We start from the raw sequence: 25,303 nt of genomic DNA, 5'->3' as shown, positions 1-25,303 counted from the left end.
AATTCTATCCAGCTCACTATAGCTCCCTTCAAACCCATTTTCTCCACAAAGCCTGCCACAAATGACCCTCCATCCCAATTACAGTTTCTAACCGTTTTGAATCTGTTGGCCTCATATCATCAAATTAGACTATAAGTCAAGAACACATCTACATAAAAAGCAGTACCATCTCATCAAGTTCTTACGTGCCAAGCAGCGTGCTAAGTGCTTTACAAACTCATTTTCTGAATGCTCACAATCGTCATTATGAAGGAGTCTCCCCCTCTAAAGCTAAGTTCACGTAGCCAATAAATGGCTGAGTTTCCTGTTCAAAAAGTTAGAAAAACACTAGGTTGAAGTTTTTGTTTGTTATTTGAGACAGGGTCCCACTCTGTCCCTCATGCTGGAGTGTAGTGGCATGAACATGGCTCACTGCAGCCTCTGGGCTCAAGTGACCTTCACACCTCAGCCTCCCAAGCAGCTGGGACCACAGGCACACATCACCATGCCCAGCTAATTTTTAATTTTTTTTGTAGAAACAGGGTCCTCACCACGTCACCCAGGCTCGTCTTGAACTACAGGCTCAAGCAACGCTGCCACCTCGGCCTCCCAAAGCATTGGGATTACGGGCATGTGCTACTGCACCCAGTGGTTAAAGCTTTAAAAGTCTCATTTGACTATTAGACTTTTCAGAGTCTTTATTATATTAATATGTGCTTTGAAAGGGGGGTGGGTGGGGGCGCCAAGCACAGCAGAAAAGGAAACACCTATTAGGATTACATCTTTAAGCCAAGTGTTCCAAAGAACTCAGAAACAATCTATTGCCGTGCACAATTTTGGGCAAAAGAAACAGAAGATGACTAAGAAATCAAGGGATATAATTTTAAATTCCTCACAGAGAAGCCAGATATACTTAAGAGTTATGGCAAATTTTAACTCACACCAGACATGTTCAAAATTCAGCATGCCTTCTAAAGCCCAACATGAATTTATCAATTTTTTTTTTTTGAGACGGAATCTTGCTCTGTCGCCCAGGCTGCAGTGGCGCGATCTCGGCTCACTGCAAGCCCCGCCTCCCAGGTTCATGCCATTCTCCTGCCTCAGCCTCCCAGGTAGCTGGATCTACAGGCACCTGCCACCACACCCGGCTAACTTATTGTATTTTTAGTACAGATGGGGTTTCATCCTGTTAGCCAGGATGGCCTTTTTTTTTTTTTTTTTTTTTTTTTTTTGAGACGGAGTCTCAGTCTGTCGCCCAGGCTGGAGTGCAGTGGCGTGATCTCGGCTCACTGCAAGCTCCGCCTCCCGGGTTCAAGCCATTCTCCTGCCTCAGCCTCCCGAGTAGCTGGGACTACAGGCACCCACCACTGCGCCCGGCTAATTTTTTGTATTTTTAGTAGAGACGGGGTTTCACCATGTTAGCCAGGATGGTCTCGATCTCCTGACCTCATGATCCGCCCGCCTCGGCCTCCCAAAGTGCTGGTATTACAGGCGTGAGCCACCGCACCTGGCCGAATTTATCTATCTTACAATCACTCAAATGCAACCATACCAAAAGCTCTGTTGTGGGGAGAAAGAAAGCTGTTTAGACAACCTCCCTACAAGATCCTGAGAGGCAGAACGACTGCTAAATGTCTTTCCAAAAGACATGTACCAATCAATGTAAATGGCCCTTAGCAAAGCATGAAATGTACTAAGTAACAAATATACCACCTTCACCAGATACACATATGCACATACATATTTTCATTAGAAAATCAAAAGACATACACTGAAACCCAAGAGATGGCCAGGCACAGTGGCTCCTGCCTATAGTCTCAGCACTTTGGGAGGCCAAGGTGGGAAGATTGTCAGACACCAGGAGTTCGAGACCAGCCTGGGCAACAGGAGACCCTTGTCTCTACAGTAAATAATATAATTAGCCAGCCACGGTGGCACATGCCTGTAGTCCCAGCTACTCGAGAGGCTGAGGTGGGAGGATAACTTGAAGCTAGGAGTTCAAGGCTGCAGTGAGACATGAGTGTACCACCGCACTGAAGTCTGCGTGACAGTGAGAGTGAGACCTTGTCTTGAAAAAGGAACAGAACAGGGCAGGGGAGGACGCCACTGCACTTCAGCCTAGGCAAAAGAGCAAGACTCCTGTCTTAAAAAAAAAAACAAAAAACACCAAAATCAGGCGACCTAGCCTTTTAATAGCAAAGATCCAGTTTTAAACAGCATTACCCTGTTCAGCAGAAGAAAAAGAAAATCTATCCCTCTTCCCTTTTAATAAAAGTTATACTAAATTCTAAATAGAGACAAGGCCTCAGTACAGAAAAGGCTGGTTTTATCATTCTTTTCTCCAGAAAGATAAATGTGAAACTGAATTACCAGCACAACACTACAAATAAATGGTGCTGACTTGCAAGTCATTTACATTTTAAGCATATCCACTCCCAGAATTTATGTTTCAATATTAATTGAAATTATATCAATTGCACCTGTCATTTGCCTCAAATCTTCTCATAATTATGCCTGCTTTTTAACCTAAAAATCCAGAGATGGTTTACCTCCAAAGAACTTGAGTGTCTTAGTCCATTTATTAATATTTCTAAAACTAGAGTCAAGTCTTTTCCATATGGCTACAAAACCTAATCGTTTAAAAAGATCTAAAAAATATATAAAACAGACCAATGTGCTCCCAAATAGAACCCACTTTTTGATGTTAATGACAAAAATAAAAGTAATTCTTCAATCACAGGCAAGTATTTCAATGCTCTTAAGTGTTTCCATGATCTCGTAAGTGAAAACAGCCAATACCAATTAAGTTTTCCCCATTACCCTTCACAAAAAAATGCTTCCAAAAGTTCCAAATCACCCTACACAGCCACCCAGTGTACTCCTGCCCCATCGCCAATCCGCTGACTCTTTCCCCCACACTGGGACCGTGCTACTCGACTTCTTCTACCACGAGATTGGTGAGCAGCTCTAACACCGACTTCCTTTCTGAGCTCTCTGTGAGAACTCACTCTCCTAACTCTCCTGCGTGTTACCAAGCCAGTCTCTGTCTCTTCCTTCTGTTCCCTAATTGTGCAGTCTCCTAAGTCTCCAAGCTGTCGTCCGGGCCCTGGTAAGTACGGCTCTCTACATCAAACAGATCTTCATCTCTACTCTGGAGACTTGCAATGTCACCAGCAGCCCTACTTCTAACCTCTACCCTAACCACCTCAAATTGAGTCATGGTCTGCTTCTAATCCCACTGAAGCCCCCCCACCACCCCCGCCTTTTTTTGGAGACAGAGTCGCCCTCTGTCGCCCAGGCTGGAGTGCAGTGGTGCAATCTCCACCTCCCAGGTTGAAGTGATTCTCCTGCCGCAGCCTCCCGAGTAGCTGGGATTAGTCGCGCACCACCGTACCAGCTAATTTTTTTTTTGTATTTTTAATAGGAAGCGGTTTTGCCATGTTGGTCTCAAACTCCCACCCACCGATCTCGGCCTCCCAAAGTGCTGGGATTACAGGCGTGAGCCACTGCCCCTGGCCTCCACTTAAGTTTTTAATATGGTTTAACCTTACTTTATTTTATGCTTGGTCTACCTGGCTAGACAAACAGCTCTTTACAGGCCAGTATAACGTATCTATCGCATTCTATGTGTTCCTTCCTTCCCCAAGAGGACAGTGCCTTTGCAAATGTGTGAGAAGTCACTATAGATTCATGCCCCACATCTCCAACTAAGTCAGGCAGGCAGCCTTCTACCTTACTGTGCTGAGTTACACAATGCATAGTACTTATTCTGGGTCAAGTTCCCTAGGAAACGGATTCTGAGGCAGAGATTTGAGGTTTGTCAGGAGGTGCTCTCAAAAACAAGAGTGAGAGATGCAAGCTTAGACAAAGGGAGAAGATGAACTAACTCAAGGCAGGTGAAACAAAGGCCTCAGTTAACACTATGTCAGAATGACCTTCCCGAGAATTCCCATACAAGACAAAAGAGCCAGTTGACCAAGAGTTTGTACCAACCCAACTCCACCCAACTAATCCACTAGTCACTGAATGCAGGTAAGCACCAGCGATTCCTACAGGGGAACTCAGCTATGCTTTACAGCAGGCAAGGTTCCCGGAAGCTTGGGAATGACTGCCTCCCTCAAGGCAGTCTACCCACACCTGGCTCACCCTCTCTCACTTGATCCCTCTGATGAAGCCAACTGCCATGTTGTGAATTGACTTATGGAGAGGTCTTCAGTAGACAGAACTGAGGGAGAACTCCAGCCAACAGGCAGTGAGGAGGAACTCAGTCATGCTTGGAAGCAGATGCACCCCAGCTGAGTCAACACCTTGACCACAGCCTTATGAGAGACCTGGTGTCAACCAAGTCACACCCAGATCCCATGGCCATGGAAATCATGAGATAATAAATGTTGTTTCAAGCCACTACGTTTTAGTAATTTGTTACGTAGCAATAAAGAACCAATACAGTCCCTCTAGCCTTGATGCAGAAAAGAGTCCTCCTGTCTAGTGGTATACAAAGTAGCCATGGTTCTGATCTGTGGCAAGGGGAGAATTTGTTTCCTTTTCCTCTCTATTCTTCCTACCCCACAGCTGAATTAGAACATAAAGGTACTAATAATCTCTATATAGGACGAGGTATAAACACTAACAAAATGTGAGATAAAGCCTGGGCCAAGTGGCATCCACAGTAATCCATGCATTTTGAGAAAAAAAAGAATGTAGATAAATATGTATTCAAATAATCTTAAATTGATTTCACTTTCAGTTCAGCCCAGACAGAGTATACATTTTTCAAGTGTTTACAGTGAGTTTTCGTTCACATCTATGTCCTATCACATGACTGACAACACAAAAAATACTCAGAAAGTGCATAGTGACAAAGCTGTGAGAAAAGCCAGCCTTCAAGAAGAGACAGGTGAGGCTGCTGACTATTCAGTCTACAAAGCCGGCCATGGGGAAATAGGTATCTTTTCTTTTCTTTTTTTTTTTTTTTGAGATGGAGTCTCACTCCCTCGGCTCACTGCCTCTGCCTCCTGCAGACTCCACCTCCGGGATTCAAGTGATTCTCCTGCGTCAGCCTCCCAAGTAGCTGGAATTACAGGCGCCTGCCACTACGCCCAGCTACTTTTTGTATTTTTAGTGGAGACGGGGTTTCACCATGTTGGCCAGGCTGGTCTTCAACTCCTGACCTCAAGTGATCCATCCATCTGGGCCTCCCAAAGTGCTGGGTTTACATGCACGCGCCACCGTGCCCGGCCTAAGGAAACAGGTTTCCATGGTATAAAGCCTAAATACAAATAAATTGTGTAATGGCAATGACATTTAAAAACTAGGTGCACGTCTCAACAAAAAGAAGACTGACTCATTTATTTAAGCATTTGATTGTCTACAGCAAGGGTGCCCAATCTTTTGGCTTCTCTGAACCACACTGGAAGACAAATTGTCTTGGGCCACACAAAATACACTAACATTAACCATAGCTGATGAACTTAAAAAAGAAAAAAGAAAAAAAAAATCTTAATGTTTTAAGAAATTTTACGAATTTGTGTTGGGCTGCATTCAAAGCTGTCCTGGGATACATGTGGCCTGCAGGCTGCAGGCTGGACAAGCTAGCATACTATACTCTGAATATCAGACAGATTAGTGAAATATAGACCCACTGTTAGAACACATCAGTGATTTTGCTGTGATGTATATTTAATTCAATTTTTAAATGATTACACTTTTAGTTCAACTAATGGTTGGTTTAGGTACTTACTGAGGCATTTACTTCCTAAGCAGATTTTTAAAAGATGGTGAAAATAGGAATAATTTTTAGACCGCATGGTGTATCTGGTAGTAAAGGGGAGCACTTCTGGTTATAATAAGATCTAAAAGCACATCTAAATTTTTTCTAGAAACTAGAGATATCAAACATGAAAACAGGATAAATGGTGGACAGACTTTAGCTTTACTTCTGACTTAAACCTTTGCATTTGATACATTTAATCACAAAAATAACAAATTAAAATTAAGCCAACCATTGAAAAATATAAAAGCCCATGGCCAGGCACAGTGGCTCATGCCTGTCATCCCAGCACTGTGGGAGGCCGAGGCAGGTGCATCACTTGAGGTCAGGAGTTCAAGGCCAGCCTGACCAACATGGTGAAACCCCATCTCTACTAAAAAATACAAATAAGCCGGGAGTGGTGGCACACACCTGTAATCCCAGCTACTTGGGAGGCTGAGGCAGGATAATTGCTTGAACCTGGGAGGCAGAGGTTGCAGTGAGCTGAGATCACGCCATTGCACTCCAGCCTGGGCAATGAGAGCAAAACTCCATCTCAAAAAAAAAAATGCCCAAAACAGATCAACACGTACTGGTTGATGTGTTGGAAATCTGATTGTATAACATAACAGGCACTTTATACTAGGCACTTTACACCAGTGGTGAAAGCAAGGACTTGTCAATAAATGGTATAGTCAACAGTTATACATCAGGGGAAAAGCGGGATGAATGAAGTTCAACCTCTACCTCATACCATACACAAAAATCAATTTCAGTGGATTCAACACTGAAAAGCAAAACAAAACAGATTTTTGGTGGTTAAAAAAGAGCAGGCTCTCTAGCTAAGAAACGAAAAGTAAAATCCATAAAGGAAAAGACTAACAAATTCACCTGCATTAAGATTAAGAACCTCAGGCCAGGTGCGGTGGCTCATGCCTGTAATCCCAGCACTCTCGGAGGCTGAGGCACGAGAATTGCTTGAACCCAGGAGGCGGAGATTGCAGGGAGGCAGAGATTGCACCACTGCGCTCCAGCCTGAGCGACAGAGCAAAATTCTGCCCAAAAGAAAAAAAAAAATTATATATACATATGAACCTCAATTTGTCCAAAGGATACCCCAAAGAAAATAAAAGGACAAGTACACAAATCAACAAACCGAAAAAGTAGTCTAAAAACCTGAACACGCATTTCACAGAGAAAATCTCAATGGTCAAACACATGAAACAATATGCAATTTCATTGGTAACTAGGGCAATTCATATTAAGTCCACAATATCCAGATTTAGATAGATAGACTTTTTTTTTTTTTTTGAGATGAAGTCTCACTCTGTAGCCCAGGCTGGAGTGCAGTGGTGTGATCTCGGCTCATCGCAGCCTCCGCCTCCTGGGTTCAAGTGATTCTCCTGCCTCAGCCTCCAGAGTAGCTGGGATTACAGGTGTGCACCACTGCACATGGCTAATTTTTTGTGTATTTGGTAGAGACGAGGTTTCACCATGTTGGCCAGGCTGGTCTTGAACTCCCATCATCAGGTAATCCACCTGCCTCAGCACCCACAAGTGCTAGGATTACAAGTGTGAGCCGCGGCACCCGGGCTTTTTTTTTTTTTTTTTTTTGAGATGGAGTCTCGCTCTGTTGCCCAGGCTGGAGTACAATGATGCAATCTCAGCTCACTGCAACCTCTGCCTCCTGGGTTCAAGTGATTCTCTCATCTCAGCCTCCTGAGTAGCTGGGACTACAGGAGTGCACCACTACACCTTGGTATATTTTTTGGTAGAGACGGGGTTTCAACCACATGGACCAGGCTGGTCTTGTAAGTGATCTGCCCATCCCAACCTCCCAAAATGCTGGGTTACAGGCATGCGCCACCATGCCCGGCTGGGAATATTTTTTTTTTGGAACGGAGTTTTGTTCTTGTTACACAGGCTGGAGTGCAGTGGTGCGATCTCGGCTCACTGCAAGCTCCACCTCCCGGGTTCAAGCAATTCTCCTGCCTCAGCCTCCTGAATAACTGGGACAACAGGCGCACGCCACTGTGCCTGGCTAATTTTTTATATTTTTAGTAGAGACGGGGTTTCACCATATTGGCCAGGCTGGTCTTGAACTCCTGACCTTGTGATCCGCCCGCCTTGGCCTCCCAAAGTGCTGGGATTACAGGTGTGAGCCACCACACCCGGCCACAAAGGGAATCTTTATCCTTGCCAATGGGACTATGAAAAGAAGGAACACTTTAGAAAACAATTTGGCATTATCTAGTCAAAATGACATACGTGTACCCTTGATTTAACAATTCCACCCCTAAGTATATACCCTAGAGAACCTCTTACGGTACATGCAAATCAGGAAACAAGGATAGCCACCCTCTATAACAGAAAAAGAAAAAACACCCCTACACCAATTCAGAAAATAACTGCAATGAGAATAAGGAGTAAAGCAGTAATTTACCAAGTGTAATAGCACACAGGTGAAATGTACATATTTGCAACACAGATCAATTTGAAGAATATTAAGCAATAAAAGTAACAGAAGAATGCATTCATTATCATTCCACATATAAACAGTTCAAAATCATGAAAAACATTGTTTAAAAATGCAAATTTGGTAAAATTATGAAGAAAAGCAATAGTAAACCCAGAACTAGGAATATGAGAAAGGGACAGAAGAAAGCAGTGGAGTGTAGGGGACAGAAGATAATGGTAATGTTCGTTTTCTTAAAATAGGTAGATTCAAGATGTGCCATGGATTGTGATTTTTCAGACAGTGTATTTCAGTTTCTCCCTCAACCCCCACAAATCAATAGGTCTTTTATTGAGTAATTTAAATATTACAAATAGGTCTTAACGAATCATCTGGCATCTTGTTTCTGTAGCTGGACAACTCTTAGACCTTATTCACCAAATTGCAGAACTATTCCTTTTTCAGAGACATACTCAATAAAAATTTTCTGCTATGTTTTTAACTGTTGCAGCTTGCTGAATCAAAGCAGCTGAATTTGAAACAAGTTCAATGTTGTATCTTTTGGTGCTCTACACCTTCAGAAAACTTCTATAGTAACAAACTATAGAAATGATCCCTGAAAGGATAGTCTTCATTTCAGTTTCTATCATTTCAATATTTAATTTTAAAAGAAGAGACCAAATAACCCACATGTGAGCAATTAATCTATATTATTTCCTCTTCTAAGGTGGATGGGTGCCTTCCATCTTTGACTCCTTTCTAGACCTAATATAAAACTGTGGACAGATGGTATACAATAAAAGGGAAGTTTTTAACTACCGGCCCTATCTGTAAAGACCAAGGAGATAGAAGACCAACTTTTTTTTGTTTGTTTTTTCTGAGATAGAGTCTTGCTGTCGTCCAGGCTGTAGTGCCATGGTGCCATCTTGGCTCACTGCAACCTCCGCCTCCCAGGTTCAAGTGATTCTCCTCCCTCAACCTCCTGAGTAGCTGGGATTACAGGCGCACGCCACCACGCCCAGCTAATTTTTGTATTTTTAGTAGAGGCGGGTTTTCACCATGTTGTCCAGGCTAGTCTCAAACTCCTGATCTCAGGTGTTCCACCCGCCTCAGCTTCCCAAAGTGCTGGGATTACAGGCGTGGCCACCACGCCCGGCCAGAAGACCAACCTTAAAGGAATAGGTAGATGACTAATAGTCTTGCCTATACCCTACATAATACAGTATATGAAGATACATTAGTGCCCAGGTGATCAGGATGCTAGATCAAAAAGTCAAACAAAGAAACTAAACTGAAATAAGAACCTTATCATTAGAAACTTTACCATCAGTGAAAAGAAATAGACCACCAGCATACCAACCATATGAATGCAGAATATCTAGTCAAAAGCAGCTGGGTGTCTTATGAGAAAGGCAAGCAGATTATACAGTAGTTTTGAGAATGAGACTACAGGATAATACCATTAAAAAATGAAGTCAATGAAAAAATGTAATTCAAATACCCAAATCACACAATTTCCAAAAACTAATATGATATTTACAAAAAAACAAAAGTATGATATTTAAAATAAACTTACCCTGAAATAAGTGAAGTTACTAGCTGCTAAATAAATGTCACTCAAAAGCAGTCTCTTGGCTTTTTCTTACACAGCGGGCAACTTTTCTTTTAAATTCTCCATTTCTATCTTCCCTCCATTCTTTCTGTAGATTAAAAAAGCAGTATCAAGTGATTTCATGCAAACTCCCCTTTATAATCTCAAATATTTATTTTAATTTTGAATGTAATCCCTTGGTGATTTGTGCACTTCAAAAATATTACAGAGTTGATAAGGTAGAAAGCAGTTAGACATACTTTTGCGAGACACTAACCAGGATATACAGGCAGAAATCTCCTATGCAAATTACCTCTACATTAAAAACTATCTTTAAAAAAGAAAAAGGTCACAAAAGAACATTTACAGTTTTATATTACACTGAAAAAGAAAGCTAAAATATACAAGTAAGACATTCAGGCCAGGGGCCGTGGCTCACGTCTATAATCCCAGCACGTTGGGAGGCCGAGGTGGGCTGATCACGAGGTCGGGAGTTTGAGACCAGACCGACCAATATGGTGAAAGTAAAAGTACAAAAATTAGCCAGGTGTAGTGGCACATGCCTGTAATCCCAGCTACTCAGGAGGCTGAGGCAGGAAAATCGCTTGAACCGGGGAAGTGGAGCTTGCTGTGACCTGAGATGGTGCCACTGCACTGCAACCTGGGTGACAAGAGTGAGACTCCATCTCAAAAAAAGACATTCAGTTGGTAATCTGAAGGATTACCAACTCTCCCTATCGGAAACAACCAGAAAATAAACATAAAAGTGTCTGCAACATAAGGTAGATAGGTGGGATGCATCATATTGAGATGATACTAAGTACCATTTCTAGTGTAGAGGAAAATATATGACAATTATCACTGTCACTGCCTGACATGCAAAAATGGAACAGAACAGTGGGGTAATGAGGGAGGGGAAAGAAAGGGAAGGGAAGGAGAGAGAGGAGTTGGAGGAGAGGGGAAACAAAGGGAAAAGGATCTATTAAACAGAGGCCTAAAGAAGCTAAAATTTGGAAATGGCAAATCTGAGAAGAGCCTGAATAAAAAGTGGGGCTGAGGCCGTGCAAAGTGGCTCACACCTATAATCTCAGCACTTTGGAAGGCCGAGGCAGGACCTCAGGATCACCTGAGGTCAGGACTTCAAGACCAGCCTGGCCAACATGATGAAACCCCATCTCAACTAAAAGATACAAAAATTAGCTGGACGTGGTGGTGCACGCCTGTAGTCCCAGCTACTTGGGAAGGTGAGGTGGGAGAATTGCTTGAACCTGGGAGGCAGACATTGCAGTGAGCCAATATCGCGCCACTGCACTCCAGCCTGAGCGTCCGTCTCTCCAAAAAAAAAAAAGGTGGGGAGGAGGGGCCTGAAAATAGAGATTAATTGGAAGTCTGTATACTCAACATTTTCCCTCACCTATATCCAAAATTTTAACACTTTCCCAAAATAATTATAAACTTCATATAAATATACTGAAGAATGCTATAATTAGAACCACTAGGCTGGGTGTGGTGGCTCACATCTGTAATCTCAGCACTTTAGGAGGCAGAGGCAGGTGGATCACCTGAGGTCAGGGGTTTAAGAGCAGACTGGCCAACATGGTGAAACCCCATCTCTACTAAAAATACAAAAAATTGGCCGGGTGCGGTGGCTCACGCTTGTAATCCCAGCACTTTGGGAGGCCGAGGCGGGCGGATCACGAGGTCAGGAGATCGAGACCATGGTGAAACCCCGTCTCTACTAAAAATACAAAAAATTAGCCGGGCGTAGCGGCGGGCGCCTGTAGTCCCAGCTACTTGGAGAGGCTGAGGCAGGAGAATGGCGTGAACCCGGGAGGCGGAGCTTGCAGTGAGCCGAGATTGCGCCACTGCACTCCAGCCTGGGCGACAGAGCGAGACTCCGTCTCAAAAAAAAAAAAAAAAAAAAATACAAAAACTTTAGCCAGGCATGGTGGCACGCGCCTATAATCCCTGTTACTCAGGAGGCTGAGGTGAGAGAATCGCTTGAACTGGAGAGGCAAAGGTTGCAGTGAGCCGAGATCACGCCACTGCATTCCAGCCTGGGCAACGGAGCGAGAATCTGTCTCAAAAAAACCAAAAAATAAATAAAAGAACTGCTAGTGTGGGTATTGGTGCCAAAAACAATTACTCCTTCATTTTGCAATTTAAATGACACCTCTTCCTCCAATCCTTACCCTTACCTTCAGTTTAGTATCTGCTTTGTCATCCATATAGCCATATAGTTTTGAGTGACATAAATACCATTTCTTCCCCCCCCCCCCCCCCCGACTGTCATTTCTTTCTCTTTTCTTTTTCTTTGAGACAGGGTCTGACTCTGCTGCCTGGGCTGCAGTGCAGTGGTGATCATAGCTCGCTGCAGGCTTCAACACCTGGGCTCATGCAATCAATCCCCCCACCTCAGCCTCCGGAGCGTCTAGGACAACATGTGCACATCACCACACCCGGCTAATTTTTGTATTTTTTGTAGATGGGGTTTCACCATGTTGCCTAGGCTGGTCTCAAACTCCTGGCCTTAAGTAACTCACCTGCCTCGGCCTCCCAAAGTGCTGGGATTACAGGCGTAAGCCACCATGCCCAGCCTCAAAATAATTTAAAAGGAAAATTTCCCAGGGCTGGTATCTTTAAAATTAAAGCAAATGTTAATTTGGCAAATTAAAAAGAGTTCACACAACTCTGTGAAATTTCCAAAGACCAATCATAAAGAAAAGAACCTAAATACAATGGGGGAAAAAAGAAAAGGAAAAAAGAACAAGTCACCTAAAAATGGAAAAGAATCAGCCTAGTATCAATTTTCGCATCAGCAATAATAAATAGTAAAATATAAATTCCATATAAATTTGATTTTCTCCCCATAATATTAGAAACAAAGTATTAATCAAGTATAAGGGAAGAATAAAAGCAACTTACATCATAAATAGACTAAGGATTTAATTGCCACATACCCTAAGACATTACTCTAGGATGGAGGAAATCAACCAAGAAGAAAAAGAAGAAATGGGATCCATGAAACAAAAGATTCAGTTGAGAAGAGCAGTGAAGGGGTAATCTGAGCAAGTCAGCTAAGCCGCAGGCTGAGAAAGTCAATCAAATCTGGGGCCAAAGCGGCTGGGCGCGGTGGCTCATGCCTGTAATCCCAGCACATTGGGAGGCCAAGGCAGGCGGATCACAACATCAAGAGATCAAGACCATCCTGGCCAACATGGTGAAACCCCATCTCTACTAAAAATACAAAAAATTAGCCGGGCATGATGGCGTGCGCCTGTAGTTCCAACTATTCAGGAGGCTGAGGTAGGAGGATCGCTCGAACTTGGGAGGTGGAGGTTGCAGTGAGCTGAGATTGTGCCACTGAACTCCAGCCTGGCGACAGACCGAGACTATGTCTTTAAAAAAGAAAAAAAAAATGGAGCCAAACAATAAAGGGACCCAGGAGAGAAGCAGCTACGAAAAATGGGGGTTTCCTGGAATAGGTACTGCAGACTGAGAGGTCAGAAAAACAATACTATGAAAATATGATCAAAGGTGTAGTATGCAAGAAGAAAAAGCAAGTAAGAACAGTAAACTGGGCCGGGTGGCTCACACCTGTAATCCCAACACTTTGGGAAGCCGAGGTGAGTGGATCACCTGAGGTCAGGAGTTTGAGACCAGCCTGGCCAACATGGCAAAACCCTGTGTCTACTAAAAATACAATAAAAATACAAAAATTAGCCAAGCGTGGTGGCGGACGCCTGTAATCCCAGCTACTCGAGAGGCTAAGGCAGAAGAATCACTTGAACCTGGGAGGTGGAGGTTGCAGTGAGCTGAGATTGTGCCACTGCACTCCAGCCTGAGTAACAGAGAGAGACTCTGTCTCAAAAAAAATAATAAAAAATAAAAAAAAGGATGGTAAACTGTTTGTAAGTCATGGTTTTTGGTTTTAATATGAGACAACTAACTAGTTAAATCAGAAGGAAGAACCAGTGGGTTTCAAGAAAAAAAAAAAAAGGAATAGATTTTGCACAATTTGTGGTATTCGGACTAGAACTCATGTTTGCATATTTCAACCTCACATTAAGGCCTATTTCAACACTTAGGAAAATGTTTAGAGAATGACTTTACTCTGACAGTACATTTGGCTCTTTTTAGATTCAGCTATTTTGAAGGGTTAATAAAGTAATTTTTGCATATTCATGGTTTTGGTTATTGGCTATTAATTTACTCTTCTTTAAGATAAAAGGGCCAGGCGCAGTAGCTCATGCTTATAATCCCAGCACCTTGGGAGGCCAAGGCGGGCAGATCATTTGAGGTCAGGAGTTTGAAACCAGCCTGGCCAACATGGTGAAACCCCATCTCTACTAAAAACACACAAAAAAATTGCTGGGCGTGGTTCTGCACGTCTGTAATACCAGCTACTTGGGAGGCTAAGGCAGGAGAATCACTTGAACACGGAAGGCAGAGGTTGTGGTTGCAGTGAGGTGAGATCACACCACTGCACTCCAGCCACGGCGTCAGAGCAAGACTCTGTCTCAAAAATAAATAAATACATACATAAAATAAAAAGGGCAACTTGTCAGCTCTGATTTTTTTTTTTTTTTTTGAGATGGAGTCTCGCACTGTTACCCTGGCTGGAGTGCAGTGGCGCAATCTGGGCCCACTGCAAGCTCTGCCTCCCAGGTTCAAGCAATTCTCCGTGCCTCAGCCTCCCAAGTAGCTGGGATTACAGGCACCTGCCACCAAGCCTGGCTAATTTTTTTGTATTTTTAGTAAAGACGGGGTTTCACTATGGCCAGGCTGGTCTCGAACTCCTGACCTTGTGATCTGCCCGCCTCGGCCTCCCAAAGGGCTGGGATTACAGGTGTGAGCCACCGAGCCTGGCCAACTCTGATCTTATTATTAAAACTGCTGATAGCTGAGCATGAAACACATAAACATTCATCAGTTCTCTCTCAAAATGATTCCCTAGGATTTCTTTTAACGCAACTATCACCCCTTCTCCCTTATCATCTCTTACATTGTTTAGACTAATACTTGATTAAAGTTTTCTGCCAGTTTTTAGTTCAATTCTATTATTAATTTCAGTCACAGCTTTCAAAGGGAGTTATCTATAGTGTCTTAGTCTATATATAAGATTCCACCCAAGTTGTTATTAACCTAAGAAGAAAGGTAAATTTTATGCCCTGGCTTTGGTATATAGTACTAACAAAAGTTCTAAGAATAAGAACAAAAGGCTTTTCAAAGAAGGAGAGAAGGCTAAGGAACTAGGAACTATTCTAGATTAAAGCCGACTAATAAAACTTGAATACAAATAAAACAGGTTCCTAGACTAGCCTCTGGATTTAAAAAGAAAAAAAACTGCAGGATGGGGGTGTGGCAGCAATAAAGAATACTGGACAAGCCAATCCAATGTGAATATAGATTGTACATGTATAAACAGTACTACATCAATGACAGACTTGTACTGTGTATATGGAAAGACAGCCTTGTTCTTAGGGAACAGATCCTGAAACATTTTGGGGTGAAGGGTTATGGTATCTATAAACTACTCTCAAACTGTTTAGAAAAAAAAGTTGCAAAATTTCTACAACTGGTGAACCTAGGTGAAAGGTATGCTGGTGTTCATTTAACTAATACATTTTTTTCTATAGATGTGAAACTTTTGAAAATTGAAAACTTGGGGATAATAATATGAACTTTAGATCAGGCATTAAATTGTCTTAGGTATGACAATCGCTTTGGTTTTTAGAGTCCAGATCTCGGCTCACTGCAACCTCCGCCTCCCAGGTTGAAGTGATTCTCTTGCCTCAGCCTCCTGAGTAGCTGGGACTACAGGCGCCTGCCACCACGCCCGGCTAATTTTTCGTATTTTTAATGGAGACGGGGTTTCACCGTGTTAGCCAGGATGGTCTCAATCTCCTGACCTCGTGATCCACCTGCCTCGGCCTCCCACAGTGCTGGGATTAGTCGTGAGCCACCGTGCCCAGCCCCGATTCCTTACTTTTTATCTTTTGTGTTAACTACTGTAGGATTTTGCTCTGTGGTTACCATGAGGCTTACAAAAAAATTTCATAGTTACAACAAGCCATTTTAAGCTGATAAAAATCTGACTGCATTGAAAAACTACACTTCTGCTCTGCCCATCCCACCCCCAATTCTAAATTTGGTGTCACAGTTCACATCCTAATAACGCGTAGTATTCTTGAAAACTGCTGAGAGGAGAATTTAAGTGTTCTCACAACAAAATTAGTAAGTATGTGAGGTAATGCATATGTGAATTAGCTCAAATTAGCCATTCCACAACATATCCATATTTCTTTTTTTTTTTTGAGACAGAGTCTCGCTCTGTCGCCCAGGCTGGAGTGCAGTGGCACAATCTCGGCTCACTGCAAGCTCCGCCTCCCGGGTTCACGCCATTCTCCTGCCTCAGCCTCTCCGAGTAGCTGGGACTACAGGCTCCCGCCACCACGCCGGCTAATTTTTTTGTATTTTTAGTAGAGACGGGGTTTCATCGTGGTCTCGATCTCCTGACCTCGTGATCTGCCCGCCTCGGCCTCCCAAAGTGCTGGGATTACAAGCGTGAGCCCCCGCGCCCAGCCAACATATCCATATTTCAAAACATGTTGTATACAATAAATATGCACTTTTGGTCAGGCATGGTGGCTCACAACATGTAATCGGAACAATTTGGGAAGCCAAGGCTGAAGGACCACTTGGGCCCAGGAGTTTGAGGTTGCAGTGACCTATGATTGTGCCACTGCACTCCAGCCTAGGTGACAGAGAGACCCTGTCTCAAAAAAATAAAATAAATACGTAAATATTTATATTTATTTTGTCAAAAATAAGAACTATGGAAAGAGATACACACACACACATGCATGCATACATTCATGCATACTTACATACCTACTAACTATAGTTCAAGTTTTATTACAAAGGACAGTGAAGGGAAGGGAAGACGTGTGACCACCTTACCGCAGCATCAACATTAGCAGGTGAGTCTCCATTAGGGTCTGCCAGCATAGAAATGACACTAATCATGATGGTTTCCACAGTGTGGATAGGCAGCCAGCGTTCCTCTGGCTTTTCATAACCATACTTATCTTCCCCAGGCTCATGAAGAATAGAAATGCACACATCACCATTTTTATCAACTGCAAAATTCAAGAAGAGGCTTGTTTCATATATTGCTAATTTGGTTATACATGAAATATCAATTACAAATGTGAGCCTGATTCACACAGTACCTTTATCAAACATGACATATACACAGAAGTTAATGTCCAAAATGGAATGTGTTGACTTTTTAGGAAGACTATAGTATAGATTGTACTAAATACACAGGATCCATTTGACAAACCCAATAGGAATATAAGCTATCTTTTTCATTTATGTAAAACATGAAGATATCTAGCACGTAGATGGTGCCTAACATTTACATGTCCTAAGTATAACATAATAAATAAATAAACAGCAACTACTGGATGTGTTCTTCATTTGCAGAAAGCATATTTTTCCAAAAACCAGCAACTGAGTTTCTATGTAATGGCCTCCTAGTTTCCACTAACTTACCGACTTAAACTGGTGATAGTCAAAGGCCCAGAGACTTTCCTAAGAAATGTATTTTTATAATCATATAAAGGTAAAACTGTGTTTTTTGAGAAAGGAGTATATTCAAATTCACAAAACAAACATGCCACACTGCCAATGAAAACTCATCAACATATATGATGCTCATGAGGCCTCCTTTCTTTTTTTTTGAGACGGAGTCTTGCTCTTTCCCCCAGGCTGGAGTGCAGTGGCGCGATCTTGGCTCACTGCAAGCTCCGCCTCCTGGGTTCATGCCATTCTCCTGCCTCAGCCTCCCAAGTAGCTGGGACTACAGGCGCCCGCCAACACGCCCGGCCAATTTTTTGTATTTTTAGTAGAGACGGGGTTTCACTGTGTTAGCCAGGATAGTCTCGATCTCCTGACCTTGTGATCCGCCCGCCTCGGCCTCCCAAAGTGCTGGGATTACAGGCTTGAGCCACCGCGCCCGGCGAGGCCTCCTTTCTATACACACATTTAATAAGAAAACATCCTTATTTTTAGGAGACATGCATTGGCATAACTGTTTAAGTGGTTTAGCAAAAAGTAAAATATTACTTATTTAAAAAAGGTCCTAATCCACTAATTCATTTATACATCATATAAATAATCCCTATTGTGTGAAACTAATCTTTTATGGTAACATTTACCCACCGTAATTTTTTTTAAAAGCATACTTTGAGGAAGAAATTTTAGAAAGGAATTTGAGTAGTGACAATATTTATGTATATTTCATTCCTAACTTATCCTATATAGTCTAACAAATTTGTGAATAAATATAATGCTAAATCTTATTTTTCATTTCATAACATCAGTATTTCTGCTCTTATGAACTCTGGGTAATCAGAATCAAAGTTTGTAACTACCATCAATATCACTGCTCTCTTAATTCAACAAATTCTTATTTTTTGGTGTTGTCTGTTGTTGCTGTTTTGGTTTTTTTCGAGACAGGGTCTCACTTTGTCACCCAGGCTAGAGTGTAGTGGTATGATCACAGTTCTATGCAGCCTTGACCTCCCAGGCTCAAGCGATCCTCCTGCCTCAGCCCTCCAAGTAGCTGGGACCACAGGCACATGGCATGATGCCTGTCTAACCTGACTTTTTTTTTTTTTTTGGGTAGAGATGGGGGTCTCACTATGTTGCCCAAGCTGGTCTCAAACTCCTGGGCTCTAGCGATCCTCCCACCTCAGCCTCCCAAGTAGTTGGGACCATAGGCACATGGCACCATTTCTGGCTTTTTTTTTTTTTTTTTTTTTTTTTTTTTTTTTTTTTTTGGTAGAGATATAGTCTTACTATATTGCCCAGGCTGGTCCCAAACTGGGATTACAGGAAACAGCCCCTGCGCTGGCTGACGAATACTTTTTCAATGCCTACTGCATGCCAGGCACACATCTGACAGAGAAGTACAGCAGTGAATATATGACAGGCAAGGCCCGTGCCTTCAATGTTTTATGTATGAGTTTTTCTATAATTAAGGTTCCTCTTCCCAACCGATCCCTATCTGCTAGTAAAATCCATTTACTAAAATAGAATCAGGGCAAGAATAACATCGAGGGCCGGGCTTGGTGGCTCACGCCTGTAATCCCAGCAGTTTGGGAGGCCAAGGACGGCAGATCACCTGCGGTCAGGAGTTTGAGACCAGCCTGGCCAACATGGAGGACTCCCATCTCTACTAAAAATACAAAATTAGCTGGCTGTTGTGGTGCATGCCTGTAATCCCAGCTACTTGGGAGGCTGGGGCAGGAGAATTGCTTGAACCCGGGAGGCAGAGGTTGCCGTGAGCCAACATCACACCACTGCAGTCTAGCCTGGGCAACGGGCGAAACTCCATCTCAAAAAAAAAAAAAAAAAAAAAAAAGGAATAACATCGAAACTTGTAACACTACAAAGTTCAGCAGAAAAATTTCATAGAGTATTACTATTTTACAAAGTTTTCTGTACTTATTGTGTAATAAGGATTTTTTTTCCAAGTCATTTTTCTTTAAAAACATGCTATTAAGTATGTGTACAGGGCCGGGCGTGGTGGCTCACGCTTGTAATCCCAGCACTTTGGGAGGCCAAGACGGGCGGATCAGGAGGTCAGGAGATCGAGACCACGCTGAAACCCCGTCTCTACTAAAAATACAAAAAATTAGCCAGGTGTGGTGGCGGGCGCCTGTAGTCCCAGCTACTCGGAGAGGCTGAGGCAGGAGAATGGCGTGAACCCGGGAGGCGGAGCTTGCAGTGAGCCGAGACTGCGCCACTGCACTCCAGTCTGGGCGACAGAGTAAGACTCCGTCTCAAAAAAAAAAAAAAAAAAAAAAAAGTATGTGTACAGAATTCTACCACCACAATATAAGATCCATTTTCCTTTTAAAAAAAAAAATCAAGTTATCACTAATCCAGGATTTTTACATTTTTAACCTTCTCATGTCATTTTAAACATACCGTTTATTTTAGAATGAGAAGATTTTTAGGCTTAATACCTATTATCAAACCATATTTTAAAGGACTGTATCAATTTATACTGCCATCAGCAGTCTGAGATGGCCATTTCATTGCCTCCTCAGGATGAACATTTTCCTTTATTGATGCTGTTTAAATTTCATACATAACATCTGGTTTAATTCACTTTTCTAAATGCTTTTGGGGTGACAACTTTCCATGGATATAACCTGTATGTCTTTCCTCTTTTGTGAAATGTCTGTTCTTATCCTTTAGCCAGTTACGTACTTAATGTTTACTTTCCTCTTGCCACGATGTTTCTTAGTTTTCCCCATATAATTTTCGCTTGTTACTTTTTTCTTTCATTTCAGTGTTCATTAGAGACGGAACTGAGCTACCTGAGCCGGGCACACTGGCTCGGCCCACTCTAATGTACGGCTGGCCTGTAATCCCAGCACTTTGGGAGGCTGAGGCGGGCGAATCACCTCAGGTGGAGACCAGCCTGGCCAACATGGTGAACCCATCTCTAATAAAAATACAAGAATTAGCCGGGCTTGATGGCACGCACCTGTAATCCCAGCTACTTGGGTGGCTGAGGCAGGTGAATTGCTTGAACCTGGGAGGCAGAGGTTGCAGTGAGCCACTGCATTCCAGCCTGGGTGACAGAGTGAGACTCTGTCTCAAAAAAAAAAACAAAAAACCCAAACCAAACCAAACAAACAAGACTAAGCTACCTAAACAATGCATATACTTCTAGCTATCTCCTTTTTCTTGAGGCCATGCATTTAGGATTTTGAAAAACTGATTTACCCTCATCTTCTCTATTTACTCACTACTCTGGTATTCCTTTATTCTCCTAGAAACTGGCTTCTCCCTAGCAGGATGCTACAACTGTGTCCACAAGTGGTCTGGATAACATCTTTATTCTCCTGGGTACTTTCATCTACCTGAAGTCACCCCTCTGGGCCAAGACAACTAATATTATGACAACACTTTGCTGGATACATTTTCCTCCCCTGGCATCTGTGGTACTCTCGTTTTCCCCTGGTTCTTGAACCATTCTCTCAGTCGCTTTCTAGTTTTCATTTTCCTTAATTTGACTTTTGATGTTATCCTAATCTCCAACATTAATTGTATTTTCCCTAGGAAAACTAACCCATTCATAATCATGTTATCTATCATCTTGATATAGTAACTTCCAAGGCCCTTAAGCTCATTGCTGAACCCTGGATTGGTTTAACTAATTATCTAACTGGATGTAGCAAGTATATCTCAAGAAAAACTGAATATATGTAAGGTCAGTCACATAAAACTATCCCCCTATAATAATTTTATAACATCTCTATAATTCACCTACTATACAATTTACCTATTTGAAGAGCACAATTTAATGGTTTCTGTCTAGTATGTCTACAGAGTTGTACAATCAGTACCACAATCAATTTTAGAGTATTTTTTCACCCTACAATGAAACCCAGTACCAATTAGCAACCATTCCTCAATACCTCCACTTCCCCTCCAACAGTAGGGACCACTAACCCACTTTCAGTCTCTATGGATTTGCCTATTCTTGACATTTCACATAAAGGGAATCGTACACTATGTCACCTTTTACGACTGACTGTTCAGTTAATATAATGTTTCCAAGGTTCATCTATGTTGTAGCATGTATCACTACTTCATTTCTTTCTTTTCTTTAGAAAACAATATCATGTAATTCATTTCTTTTTATTGCCAAATAATATTCCGTTACATGGATCCACATTTTGTTTTTCTATTTATCAGCTGACAGACATTTGGGCTGTGTCTACTTTTTGGCTATTATGAATAACAAATGCTGCTGTGAACACTCGTGTTCAAGTTCTTCTGGACGTGTGTTTTCAGTTTTCTTGGTTAGGTTCCTAGGACTGGAAGCGCAGGTAACTCTGCTTAACCTTCTAAGGACTGCCAGGCTCTTCTCCAAACATCCCCACCATTTACCTTCCTGCCTGTAGTGCATGGGAGTTCTAATTTCTCTACTTCCTCATTGACACTTGTTATTATCTTTTTGATTATAAGAATCCTAGTGGGTAAAAAGTGGTATTTCATTATGGTTTTCACTCTATAATTATTTTTGTAAATGGCCAGTCAATCCTAAACTCTTACTTCTCCATAACCATCCACCTCTGGCAGTCAAGTCAAAGAAACTAAATTACCCTTCCTGCGACACTATTCTTAGTTCAAGCTTTTATTGTTTTTTACTCAAATTATTGCTAAAATGCTCTACCTCCCTGCTATCTCTCTGACTTCCCCTTCCAACCTTCTACGAGTGTAATCTTTCAAGAAGGAAAATATAAGAGAAACCTATTACATAGCTTTTTTATTTTTTGTCATTTTCTCTTTTTGTCATGACAACTTACTATTATGTACAGCTTTAAATGTCATGAATTAAACGAGTCCTCAGAGCCTAAAGAATGAAGTTCAAGCCAAGCATCATCTTTGTTCAAAATTCCATCTAAGACCGGGCACGGTGGCTCACGCCTGTAATCTCAGCACTTTGGGAGGCTGAGGCAGGCATATCACTTGAGGTCAGGAGTTCAAGACCAGCCTGTCCAACATGGTGAAACCCCAACTCTACTAAAAATACAAAAATTAGCCAGGCGTGGTGGTGGACACCTGTAATCCCAGCTACTCAGGCGGCTGAGGCAGGAGAATTGCTTGAACCCTGTGGAGGCAGAGGTTGCAGTGAGCCAAGACTGTCCCACTGCATTCCAGCCTGGGCGAGAGAGTGAGACTCAGTCTCAAAAAAAAAGAAACGAAAAGAAAAAAAAAAGTCTCTTCAACCTTAAAACAAAACACAACACCATTTTATCAGTTGTCCTCTTAAACTACCTAGGTGAATGCTATCTTTCTTCTTACCAGAAGGGAAGTCTCCCATGTATTTGCTTACATGTATGTTTTCATTTAATTTTCACAGATAGAAAACATAGGCCTGGCGTGGTAGCTCATGCCTGTAATCCCAGTACTTTGGGAGGACAAAGTGGGCAGATCACTTGTGCCCAGGAGTTCAGGACCTGCCTGGCCAACAAAATGGTGAAACCCCATCTTTATAAAAAAAATACAAAAATTAGCTGGGTGTGGTGGCGTGTCCCTGTCGTCCCAGCTACTTGGGAGGATCACTTGAGCCCAGGAGGTCAAGGCTGCAGTGAGCTGTGATCATGCCATTGCACTGCAGCCTAGGTGGCAGAGTGAGACCATGTCTTAGAAAAAAAGGACGGGATGGGAGAAACGGAAGTGAGGGAGGGAGGGAGTGAGAGAAGGAGGGAAGGGGAAAAGGAAGGGCAGAGTGGGGGAAGGAGAGATGGAGGGAGGGAGGGAGGGAGGGAGAGAGGCAAGCTAGCTAGCTTAAGGCTCCAAAAGGGTTTGCCTAGAGTTACACAGCTAGTCTGTGGTGAAGCCAACATTCAGAATCTGTTACATCTTCTTCGAAATAGGTGCAAAACGATTGCCTATTATAATCAAGTAATGCAAGTGAAGGTAGAAGAAAGTGCCGAAAGCCTAGGAAGAGATAAAAGAAAAGTCAAAGCACAAGAGCCAAGTGTCACCCATTCACGCATTCCCGCATCATGCAGGAATACGGTTAATGCATTCTGCCATCAACTGTTGGAAATATTTTCCCCTTCTTACTGGTAGGAAAAATAACTATCTTTTATGATCGCTGCTGCCTTAGATGCAACAAAATATGCTAAGTCCCTTGGCTCCCAGTAGTTTTCCATTTGCCAGTTCCGGTCTCTCATAATGCCCATCTGTTTTTCAAGCCTTGGCTTCTATTACATATTCCATATCCTTCCGATAAATCCTTGTTTAACTTCATTCAATCATTCGTTCCTGTCTCACTGATTCCAGCTTAAACTAATCTGTATGTTTCTATTCCCTGCACCCAGAAGTCTTGATGATGAAAAGCCAAATGCAAATTAGTATAATAGCCTAAAGAGACAACTCTGATTACATAGTCAAAATAATTAGAAAAGAAATCTCTGCAAGTTCTATCACACACAACAAAGCCAAAAGTTCAGAGAGACTGTTTTATAAATACAGCTTATCTGGCTTAAACTTTGGGGATTTTATTTTACTTTACAGAGAATTTTTTTTTTAATTTTTAATTAAGACGTAGTTATTGGGGGTGTATATACAGGGGAGAGAGTCCAGTGGCAGCTGGCTAGGCAGGAGAACTGCCACCATGTGGATTTGAAGTGGTAGCTCTTCTTTAAGTAAAAAAAGTCAATGTCATCGCTATATGCACAGCCATACTAGATCATTTCCAGGCTTAAAAAATGTAATATGTTGTTTCATATGACACTGCCAGTAATTTTACACCTACAAATATACATAGAAGAGTTGTCCATAGTATAAAAATAATATGAAAAACTTTAAGTTACAGAACCAGGTTTCACAACTTCCGTGTTCTTTGTAATAATCAGTGAATCATCTAACACCTCGATAATTATCCCCTCAATTATAGGAGCTCTATTGATGTTATCCCTCAGTAACCGTGCCTCTGGTTTAAAATACGAGTCTCAAACCAAACTGAAAACTAAGTAAATAAATAAACAATAACGTTTTCCACATGATCTCTGTTTCTCCTTCTCTCTCTTTTTTGAGACACAGTCTCACTCTGCTGCCCAGGCTGGAGTGCAGTGGTGTGATCTTGGCTCACTGCAACCTGCACCTCCCGGGTTCAAGCGATTCTTGTGCCTCAGCCTCCCAAGTAGCTGGGATTACAGGGATGTGCTACCATGCCTGACTAATTTCTGTCTTTTGAGTAGAGACGGGGTTTCGCCATGTTTGCCAGGCTGGTCTCCAACTCTTGACCTCAAGTGATCCACCTGCCTGGCCTTCCAAAGTGCTGGGATTACAGGTGTGAGCCACTGCGCCTGGCCTCTCCTCCTTTTAAAGGTTTTAGTACGCAGCCAATGAACACAGTATAAAAATGCCAAAGCAATTTCACTGAGAAACAGATCTTTCTTATTGACCTTGAACACTTCAATGACAGGCCATCAAATTTGCAAATGTAAAAGTAAAACTAGATAAACTTACCATTTGGGTGCCAGATTTCTGTAATGAATTTCATTTTAGGAGGTCGGAGGGGATAATCTTTTGGGAAAGTAAGATGAGCCTTAAAAACACCACCTTCACTGGAAAAAAGAACAAAAAGAAGTTCTTGCCTATAAGTTCCTGCTTTTAAGTATAGAAGTGTTAACACATACAAAACAAGGGTGCTAGCACTAACACCAACAATGAAGTAAACAAATAATCTGGATTCCCACAGGCAGTTACTTTCTCAAATAAGTAGTTTAATAAACTGTCATAGCTATCACATTAATTAAACTTTCAAGAGAGCTAGTAAAATGAAATCATCTGCTAAAAAGACATTCAGACCAGATCAGATCAGATCACATTACTGCTATGCTACAAACCCTTCCATCACTTCCCAGTGCACTTAATACAAAATTCAGAAGGTTTAACATCACCAATTTCTCTATGTTGATTT

General features: G+C 42.2%; 1 protein-coding gene and 1 pseudogene across 1 annotated transcript in view; both read right to left on the bottom strand.

Moving 5' to 3' along the window:
• Positions 1–25,303, bottom strand: part of UBE2G1 (ubiquitin conjugating enzyme E2 G1) — a 99,327-nt gene that overhangs the window by 3,726 nt on the left and 70,298 nt on the right. Inside the window, exons 3-5 of the mRNA XM_055257955.2 lie at positions 24,850–24,947; positions 16,738–16,916; positions 9,760–9,883 (exon numbers count right to left, since the gene is read on the bottom strand). Coding sequence (XP_055113930.1) covers positions 9,797–9,883; positions 16,738–16,916; positions 24,850–24,947 — 364 coding nt within the window. The 3' untranslated portion in view covers positions 9,760–9,796. The remainder of the gene's footprint in view (positions 1–9,759; positions 9,884–16,737; positions 16,917–24,849; positions 24,948–25,303) is intronic.
• Positions 8,645–8,815, bottom strand: LOC129470782 (uncharacterized; annotated as a pseudogene).

Source organism: Symphalangus syndactylus, chromosome 20, assembly GCF_028878055.3.
Source record: "Symphalangus syndactylus isolate Jambi chromosome 20, NHGRI_mSymSyn1-v2.1_pri, whole genome shotgun sequence".
In the NCBI taxonomy this organism is placed as follows: domain Eukaryota; kingdom Metazoa; phylum Chordata; class Mammalia; order Primates; family Hylobatidae; genus Symphalangus; species Symphalangus syndactylus.
This window is presented reverse-complemented; position numbering and strand designations above follow the sequence as displayed.